This window comes from Atta colombica, unplaced genomic scaffold (assembly GCF_001594045.1).
Source record: "Atta colombica isolate Treedump-2 unplaced genomic scaffold, Acol1.0 scaffold33, whole genome shotgun sequence".
Lineage (NCBI taxonomy): Eukaryota > Metazoa > Arthropoda > Insecta > Hymenoptera > Formicidae > Atta > Atta colombica.
In genome coordinates, this window is record NW_017259437.1 from 1,920,386 (window position 1) to 1,930,855 (window position 10,470).

At 31.0% G+C, this 10,470-nt stretch overlaps 2 protein-coding genes across 2 annotated transcripts in view; both read right to left on the reverse strand.

Annotated features, from left to right (window-relative positions):
- Positions 1 to 5,124: 5,124 nt before the first annotated feature.
- On the reverse strand, positions 5,125 to 7,051 carry LOC108690468. The gene is made up of 6 exons (XM_018197772.1): positions 6,920 to 7,051; positions 6,647 to 6,816; positions 6,349 to 6,588; positions 5,720 to 5,798; positions 5,475 to 5,653; positions 5,125 to 5,392 (listed from the first exon to the last, which is right to left on the reverse strand). The coding sequence occupies exons 1-6, from the start codon at positions 7,049 to 7,051 to the stop codon at positions 5,191 to 5,193; spliced, it is 1,002 nt and encodes a 333-aa protein (XP_018053261.1). The 3' UTR covers positions 5,125 to 5,190.
- An 889-nt stretch (positions 7,052 to 7,940) lies between these two features.
- Positions 7,941 to 10,470, reverse strand: part of LOC108690469 (BTB/POZ domain-containing protein 9) — a 14,142-nt gene continuing 11,612 nt past the window's right edge. Inside the window, exon 4 of the mRNA XM_018197773.1 lies at positions 7,941 to 8,685. Coding sequence (XP_018053262.1) covers positions 8,300 to 8,685 — 386 coding nt within the window. The 3' untranslated portion in view covers positions 7,941 to 8,299. The remainder of the gene's footprint in view (positions 8,686 to 10,470) is intronic.

The following is a 10,470-nucleotide window of genomic DNA, read 5'->3' on the forward strand; positions in this document are numbered from 1 at the left end:
ATATATATATATTAATATACGTGTACGTTTAGATGGGCATGTGTGTGTGTATACGTATTTTTCATGAAATTGTATGTGATAGAAATGTTAGATCTTGCACATATGTTAAATTCGAAAGGTACAAATTTAAAATAGCTCACTTTTCACTCTATGCATGGTCACGGGGTTACATAAATGTGAAGTATTAGGATAACAAAAGTGATAAAGATAGAAAAGCGAAGTAAGATGTAACAATAATGAGCACTGATGGCGGCATTAGTCATTAGTATTAGATATAATGGCCATAATATTGTCATGGTTTTTCACAACGTTGGCCATAAACATGTAGCGAACTTTAATGACGTTTAATGGGATTTTCGTCTATGTTAGTAATATTATAAAAAATTAGGAAATTGATCACGTATACACAGCAATACTTTTAAATATATATTTCTAAGTCTTATTGCAAATAAACAATGCAGACGAATAAATATAAATAAATCTAAAAAGGGCGCTTCGTGTAGCTGTACATGCTACGTTTGCAAAATCCAGTTTTAAATAAAAAAAATGTACATATAATATCAATTGTAAATATAATGTTGTAATTTTCTGTATTTTATATTTTATTTTATATATTATACATATGTATATTTTATTTTATTCTATATTTTATTATATTCTCAATATGAAAGCTCTTCATTCTCTAAAATACTGGAAAATTCCGTAAATAGATTTTTCACGCTCTTAATTCTAGAAAACCTATTCTACAAGGATAGCACGTAAAATTCCAATATATAACTATATTTATATAACCGCGAAAACAAAAATAGGAATTTTATCTTTGTGCCTATAGTACAAACACTCGCGACTCAGTCGACACTAACGAAAAGTAAGATAAAATCTATGTTATAATTTCGCACTCAACACTATAAATGTAATATAATACATTATATAACAGTTATATTGTTGAATGCGAAATTATAACATAATGTTATGTTACTTTTAAATGGGGAGCATGTAACTGGCACAAAAGAGCGATGCAACAATCTGACAATGAAATACGCACGTGTTGAATGGCCGCGTGAATGGCGTTGTTTCACAGCATCTCCTAATTACCTTCTCATTCTCGCATACAACCGAAATCTCGCGAGCCTCCTTGCTTTGCACGAGTCTGAACGCGCGAGCACGCGTGCTCTATTCGCATGAGCGAGTGTAGAGGAAAGAAAAAAAAATTGCGACGGCCGACGTCTCAATTCCGAAGCAAGCGAGCTGCCGATCGATGCTTGCTTGTGCAACAACCAATCGCCTTTAACGAGATTCCGCCGTTTTAATTAACGAGCGCGCGAGCCAGCATCGTTCGCTCGTTCATTCGCGGTAATCACGCGGGACGAAGATGAACGACGGAGGACGCGAGCGTCGTCCGATGAACACATCACGACACACACGTGTACGCATCAATGTACAGGTATAAGACGTCGGTAGCCGTTTTATCTTACAAACGCCAGCACCGATGTTGTTTCCGGTACGACGGCATTCTCCGTGAATATCTCGTCCTCTCGTGGTACATACATTTGATAGGGAGAAAGTTTTCATGGGACGAAATTTAAAGAAATTAATAGTGTAGTTTTCTTTTTTCATTTATTTACCTTCTTTTTTTTAAAGATAACGAAATAGCCACTTGACTTTAACAGATTACAAATACATACATACAAGAAGACATATATATTCAAAAAACTTGTATAATTTCAATTCTTATGAAAATCAATTGAAAATTTAAAAGATGGAAATATTGTTGATATCATTAAAAATATATCTTGAATGAATTTTAATTTTTTTCTTAAGACATGTGGTTTATTGTCTTTGTAATTTTTTTAGTATATTTCCTTTTTGTAAAACATTATGCATGTATAAAAATTGTATAGTTTTAACTTAAAATCTTAACTTCAATTTTAAGTTTGAACGGCACGTGCTATTCCTTTATTTATGATAGTGATATTCATACTTAAGAATTCCTCAAGGACCTATCTTTCGTAAATGAATTCGCGAAGAGTCATCACGAATGTCGAGAATTTCGGGGAGACGTTTTTTTCTCTGCGTTTCGGTTCTGGATTCTCACAACTGTCACGAACGATTTTCGCCGTCGTTTTGTTCGGTAACGTAACCGCCGAACACAGCTTCGCTTTTAAGGCGGAGTTACGGTGCGATTTGTAGACCCGTTCACGACCAGTAGTTCCTTTCTGGAATTTAAGGCAGGCCTCACGAAGGACACACATAAGTGTGTCCGGTAGACGAAGAATCGTTCGATTCGTGTAGCTCCGACTACGTGTCAAGCGATTGATACTTTGAGATTTTCATCGAAGAAAAATTAATGACAATTATACAATGAGATTGTGCGTAGTTGTTTATAAAACTAAAAGTTGAAGTTTTATATCGAATTGTAATACCAAAAATTAAATGTATATTTAACTAGCTTTTATCTGGATAAAAACATAATTAATAATATGTAATTATTAAGTTGTTCGAAAAGTTGAAAATTAAAGATCGATAACATACAATAATCATTACTCTGAAAGTAACACAACTTAAAAGATTAAGGGCTATCATACACAAAATGACATAAGCTGTATAAGGATGCTGGACCAATGAGCATTTTATATAATCGATATGACGTTTTTAGCATCGGATGTTCATTTATATTGTAGTTATACAATTTACATCATTTTATGATGATCCTTAGTTTCTTAGAAAAAAAAAAAGAAAAACTATTTTTCTACTTAATAGAAAATTATTGATTAATCAAATAATAGGTATCGGCAGAAAGAATTATAATAATATATTCATTAACATGATGAAATGTTATTTTCATTTTACAATCCTTAAAAAAAGCACTTTTTTAGTTACGACTTTTTTAATTACTTTTTTCAATTGTGATGATTTATAAAATTAAGCAAGTTCATTTTTTGATAATTGATAGATAAATTTTACTTAATTCATTCATAATAATAATTCGGAAATTACATTTGTTGAGGTGTGTCACTTTTGAAGTAAGAAAATGATATGTATTGTTAGAAATGTAAACACGAGCTTCCTTTACATATAAATGAAGCTCATTATGAACGAAATTAAAAATAATAAATGATTTAACTGAAAATTAAGTTGCAGTAGTTACTTAAATGAAATGAACGTGTACATTAAATTTCATAAATTTAATGTACACGTTTATTTCATTTAAGTAACTACTGCAACTTAATTTTCAGTTAAATCATTCATTACTTTTAATTAAAAGTATATTTGTGTACATATACACAAATATACTTTTTAGTTATAAATACATTAAATTTAATGTAAATTTAATGTCATGAAATTAAATTCAAATTGTGTAACTTAAAAGTTAATAAAATTTAAGAACATTTCTAACAGTGTGTTCTCTTAAGAAAAAGAAAAAGCGATTTTAATTTTATTATAAATACACAATTGGAACACACAAAATTTGATATTAAAATTTTTTACGTAATTTTACTTGAATCATTATAAAAATAAAATTTTACCTTATTATAAATGATAGTGCTGTATAATATAATGTGTTCTTCTAAATAGATATTCTAGAATTTTATGTCTTGTGAATTGCATTCACATTAGGATTAGGAGATATACATATGAATTCATGTATATAAAATTCATATTTTTATAATACATATTTAAATATGTATTATCATTCTTTTTCACATTTGTTTAATCGCCATTCCAAACACACATTATATATTTCGATAATATTGTAATATTGTGTTGTATAATTGTAATATATATATATATATATATATATATACAAATATAATTTTAACGAATTACTTAGTTAATTACTGTTAATTTTGCTTAATTATCGTTAATCACTGTTAACATTGCGTCTCTCATTAGGCACTTCTTGTAGATCGAATATATAGTCAATAAAGGCCAGTAATGTACCAGCAGTTATAAGAAATCGTTTTATTCCGAATGCTTATTGTATTTATTTCAATATTTTTATTTTAATCAAACGTATCTATAATATGTAAAACATCTTGTATACATCGTTAGACAGTGAGGACAATCTGTAAATAAATGATCAGCATATTTTGTGGGAACGGGACCGGGGCCAGTAAGTACTTATTTGTATTATACTGTAGGTATTATATAATAAAAATATTATTTTTTTATCACTTTGTAAGATATAATATAATCCGTTTATATAAAACACGTATCCATTCCTTTAATTTAAGCAATACACGTTTTTTTCTGTGAAATTTACGAACACTTAAAATATTTATATATATATATATTTTTTTCTCCTAAATAAACAATCAAGCGTACGTCAAGCGTGAAAATGATTTGATTATTATAACATATAGAAGTATTTTTCAAATACATGTTAGCGGTATTGAATAAAAAAAATGATAAAAATTTTCTAATACCGTCTAATTTCATAAAAAGTATGTAGCATTACTTTGTTGAAATATCGTATTACAATTTTGTTTTCTAAAATCAATATAAAGGATCGAATCTCACATTCTGATGTCTATACACGATAATTCACAGCAAAAATCCTCGAGAATATACAATTGTCTAAGCTAAATTTAACTATATATATATAAATATAACTATTTAACGTGAATCAGACGATACAGATGGTCATATTTAATCATAACTACAATATGAATATTCAAATAGTACGTGTGCTAGGAATATTCAAACGATTTCACGAATACGTTTTTACTTATATTCACGTGTATGACGTGTTTTTTGCAATGTTCTATTTGACGAATACAAATCCTCTCTTACGTATAGTTTCACAAAAGTAATATGTTTGTACTTTCTTCTATCGAATATTTCTCATATAAGCACAGAATTATAGAATTCTTATATCTACGATTTCTCGATAATCAAATGCCGAAATCGAATGAGTATCACGGAAGTACTGAGAAGGTAAGTTATATATCTGATATAAGTAAAATATAATTATGAAGGTACAAAGATAAAAAGTAATCAGTCTTTGCTTATGCCGCTGCTTGAATATGTATAATTACATAAAAATATGATTTGTGTGATGAATTATCGATATAATTATTTTTCGACGTAAAATATGAATAATTTCCACAAACAAAGAATAAATCACATAATGCAAATATTTATTACAAAAGCGATGTATATGCAAATGAGTTTATCGCAGCAACTCATTTAATGATTGGATTTCGGAGCAGGATGACTTGGGGTGAAAACCTCGTAATCAATTACCGAGAAATGATAATCTCCCATAAGCAATTGATTAGATGCGTGGTCTCCGTCGTAACTATGCGGGAGATTGCTATAGCTTTCCTTGTTGACATTGCAGTTGCTTGCTATAAGCAAATCAGCTCCAGCACCAAAGATCGGCCCTATGCTATAAAATAAATTACATTAAATCAAATTAACTTTAAGAATTCGATAGCGATAATCTTTTGAAAAATCACGATGGTTCTTACTCCGGATGATAGCAGATAGCAAATGATTTCTTCACGATGTCGAATTTTGTCGGCGGTACATCTTGATTATTTATCAACGTGAAAAGGAAACTCTTTTCCGAAGCGATGTACTGCGCTTTTGAGTTAGTTTTACCCCATGGAACATCACTGAATCCTCCGCATATCTCACCACGTACTCCCTGAGATATAATAAAACGCACTTTGCTACTACTACAAAAAAATTTGGATGAAAATTTTGTACTTACCAGTACTATCACATACGTCGGGCAAACGTTATCACAGTGTCGATGAAAAGATGCTGCTGAGTAGCCATGAGTAGATGCTCTGAAAGCAATGTTATTAATGACAAATACTGTACTATTTTTTTTGTAGAACATCTATCAATTGCTTATATAAATTAAAGGAGCAAAATTTCTTCTCAATTTATTTTCCAAAATTGTCTGTTCTCCAAAACTTCACAACTTCCCTGACCCGTGCAATTAATATCGTATGTATTTTAATATCGTATGTAGTTTATTAAAGAGCAGAGTGAGAAACAAATTTCCTCCTCCAATATTTAATTAGAAGATGCTCTATATTATTATACTGTCTGCATATAATAGAATATATTTTATTTTACAAATTTCATATACTTCGTCATAAGCATTAACATTTTCAGTATAATTTCTACAATTATGTAATCAATGTTCAAAATTGATGCAAGCTATATACAGAGCACAGAAAAGAAAATTATCAAGCGCAAAATTATCGCTTGATAATTTCTTGAGTGAAATGTTCAAGAGATAGAAATAAATTTATAATATTATTATAAATCATGTTATCTGATCTTGTCACTTTTAAAACATTTTCTACTCAATATATTCTTAAAACCTACCGATAAACTAACCGCCAGCCCTGTTTCGACACGCCGTACCACTGATTCAAAACCCGCTGGAAACCGACCTTGTCTCTGGAGAGAATCTGCGAGCCCGGGAAGAGAAACGGGCTCACTCGTGGCTGTAGTCGTTTGTCAGAGCAAACCTCCGAGTACTTGTTCGGCAGAGCTGCATACCTATACCTAAAGCGAAACGTCGAGATCGAAGGCGATACCGCCAAACGGTGAGTGCCGCCCCGTTAGATCGTACCTTAGAAATTTCGAGCCGCTCGATCGATCGGGATTGAAAAATTCGTACCTCTCCAACGACATCTCTATCGGCACTGCACCGGTTGGCTCTACCTCCTCCGCGAACACCTGACTGTCAATCAACAGCAACCGTACGTGATTTATTACACCAGACAGATGCTGGCACACTCTCATGCGCTCTTCTTCAGTCCAGTGCTGTGTGGGCTGCGTAACTCCTGCCTAAAAGTGTTTAATAAAATTAATAATTCGCAGAGAAAGTTTGCTTCTAATAAATAAATTCGGAGCACTTCAAAAAAGATAAAGTAGTTTTAAAAAAGTGAACCTGATATTTGGCCCAATTTAGAACCGCTCGCCATACATCTTCTTCTTCTAAACCGAGATAATCCGACGATATCAATTTTACTAAAGCGTCTTTTGGAAGATTGCAAAACGCCGTTGTCTTCACTGTATCCATGGCATTCTCACCGATAAAAGCGAAACATTTCTCGATAAAAGATGAGCAAGCAGCTTTCCCGCCTGAAACACAAGAATAAGAATAGAAAAAATAAAGAATTTTATAATTTAAAACTTCTCCCACTAAATATATTACTTAAAATTAAATAAAAATTGACTGATTAAATTTGATTGACCCGTCTCTTAAAAATAAAATAACTAAAATAGTATCAAAATATAAAATACTAAAATAATAAAATTACTAAAAAAATATTGAACTTAATTTAATTTTATTACCTTATTTATTATTTTATTTATAGTTACAATATTCATAATTATAGTAGTATAAATATCGAAATGAATTTATAATTTTTGAGATAAATTAAATGAAAAATAATTTTCGGAATTGATAAATAAATCTCAATAATTAACGAACCCAGGAATTTTTCATTAAAAACTTTTTCAAGAATTTAATAATATCGTTACACATAATATAGTTTAAAAAATTATTCCTAATAAGAGTAATAAATGATATAAGTATCACTCTCATTTTTTATATACTGTCTTGTAAAACACATTTTATGGTAATTTTTAAATGATAGTTTTTATTAAATTACATTATTTGATAAGCATTAGACACTTAAATATTATTTTTATAGATATATGTCATTACATTATCTCTCTGTACTTTTTTATATAAAACATTTTTTGAGATCAATATTTATAAATGTTATAGGTAAAAGTAAAAAAAATGTTTTAGAATACGAAATACTATTTTAATAATTGTTAATATACATTTTAGTCATCTTGTTTATCTTTTCATATATTACACATTGATGAGAGAATGAGTCACAAAAATTCTACTTTACGATGAACAGATTGACATATCTATATTCTTAACAGCACACAATATTACATATAATTAAATTAAAACTAGATATCTGTATACATAAGATAAATTAGAGTGTGCATTCATGTAAAACACCGAATGATCCTTTTCTCACAATAAGATTTAATCATATCTCGCATTCGTTAAGACACACATAATCAAAACTTGTGGCTACTAATATCCAGGTAACAAATACAAATTCTCTGTTGATATATTCATCTATCACGCGATACATTTCTTTTCGCACGCCTAAAGAGTTATTGCAATATTAATAATCTCCCTGAGAGTTTCTCTCGTAGTCCAAAAAGAGATCCCGAATTCGGAGCCGGCCTTACCCGGCGCCCGCCAAAAATCGACGCCGAGTCGAGGTTATGTTCTTCCTTAGTTCGCAGTGGGATTGGTGTTTTGTATCAAAGTGATGTTATCGCCTTTCAACATAATGCGACCCAGCGGCTTCCTGTTTTTCGTCTTCTGATGATACTCCTCGGCATCGTCCAATACCAAGTTCATGTACTCGTCGAAGCCAACAATGTGTCCCTCGATCCGCAGGTTAACGTTCTCAAACAACCAGACTTGCACGCGTGAGCGATTTTGTAAATAGCGAAATATCAAGTTGATGGGTTGCACCATCACCTTCTGAACTTTTTGTGGTCCTTTATACGACATTTTTGCGTCGGTATTTAAAAACTGGGTGACAAATAGCAAGCAATATACTCTGCAGCCTATCCGAAATACTTCGTAAGCGTGCCGATAGTTGCCAGGAGAATAAAGAATGTGGCGATTATGGCGTCATTCGTTGTCTTCGTCAAGTTTGCCAATAATACCAACGTAACAATGATGCCAATGTAAGAATGATACCAACATAATAGTGCTGCGATCCTAGTCACTTTCGATTTCACAAAATCTCACTATCGATATCAGAAAGTTTCATTTTTCTAACAAATAATTATGACTAATGAAATAATTACTTTGACTGTTTCTGGTATTTACAAAAATATATTATTTCGACGCTAAATAATTATTGCGAGCTATTTTGAATTTTGATACATCGAGAATTGCAAATTATCATGTAACGGTGATGCATCTGTAATTATATAATATTTATTTACGAAATATTAAAATTAAAATTCTAACAACATCGAAAATAAATTAATTTAAGCGAAATTTATCAATTGCAGATCTTATTGATATTTGTAATATCTTCTATTATCTATCGTTATATCTCGGGGTGTTTGGCATTATTTAAGCATCAGTGATTTATGTTCTCGTCAGATAGCGCCACGTAATATTAAAATGATTCATATGCAACCTCGGATCTACAATAGATTTTTAAGCCTTAAGCCTTAATTTTTAAACTTAAGGAATGGACGAATCACAATCAATTATTCTCCTTGCATTCAACTGTAGTTGATCAGTCAATTTCTTACGACTTAAGGCTTAAAATACCTACTATAGATCCGGACTAAGGATATATTCACACAAACTTGCATAGCCGCATAAACGTATGCATATAAAGAAAATTATCCAATCACATTTTACGTGCGACTTTATAAGAGAAATGTGATTAGATAATTTTCTTTATGTATACATTTATGCAGTTATGCAAGTTTGTGTGGATCTTAAAGGCTGCGATTGTAAATTGTATGTAAAATGGCTTTTATACCTGCTGTATAAATTGCCAATAAACTGAATTATTTATCTTACATAAATGCAAAATGGCTATATACTGCACAGTAAGTATATCATAGAGTTTATATTACTAGAGGGAGAACGGTCTATCTAAGCAATGAGTGGAAAGTGTGAACAAGACTGAGGTAGCTATCCATACAGCGGAATAACATAATGCGGAATAAGAGCAAAACTAATCATAAACGTTCCACACCAACTGCAATTGGTGCAGAACGCTTGTAATTGGTTCCATCCTGGGAGCCACCTTGTGATTGGTAGTCACTCTGAGAGGCAGAAAATATATATTTCTGTCCTATTCAATAATTTTTCTTCTTTCTGCGCATGTGCTAAAGGAGGATAGAAGAGAACAGAAATACTAGGTTTGTTTGCCTCGCACGCTTCAACATGCCCAACATGTTCCAATCATTCGCGTCACCGGAAACCAATATGGTGACTAGATGTCGCGTTAGAGCCATAAACTTATAAAATAAACAGATCATTCATACGAGAAAAGCTGAAGACTTGATAGAAAGAGAAAGAAATAATCGCAGAGTAATTTTGTTCTTTTCTTATAAGTCTATGATTAGAGCATACATAGATCAATTAAGAATACGCTCCATTTGCCTCATCTCAGAAGATTGGGGATTTGGAGAAAAGAATAAATAAATAAAATAAATAAAATTAGAAAAATTAAAAAAAAAAATAAAATAATATTAATACAATACAAATGGATTTAGGACAAGTGAGCATTTGTCACCCAATCCATGAGACTATTCGAACGAGCACGTGCCTCATTTTGTTTCAAGTATTTTGAGTTACTTCGATTATTTGTGTGAAAAGTGTTTTTATACGAAATAAATATGCTTTTAATAAATATAAAAGTT

What these genes read in the sequence shown, in the direction of transcription:
- LOC108690468 (XM_018197772.1), bottom strand. Translation starts at nt 7,051, where the DNA reads ATGGATACAGTGAAGACAACGGCGTTTTGCAATCTTCCAAAAGACGCT. An exon ending in TAAATTGGGCCAAATATCAG is followed by an intron (nt 6,817 to 6,919) that starts GTTCACTTTTTT and finishes AAACACTTTTAG; the next exon opens with GCAGGAGTTACGCAGCCCAC. An exon ending in GCTATCTGCTATCATCCGGA is followed by an intron (nt 5,393 to 5,474) that starts GTAAGAACCATC and finishes TTTATTTTATAG; the next exon opens with CATAGGGCCGATCTTTGGTG.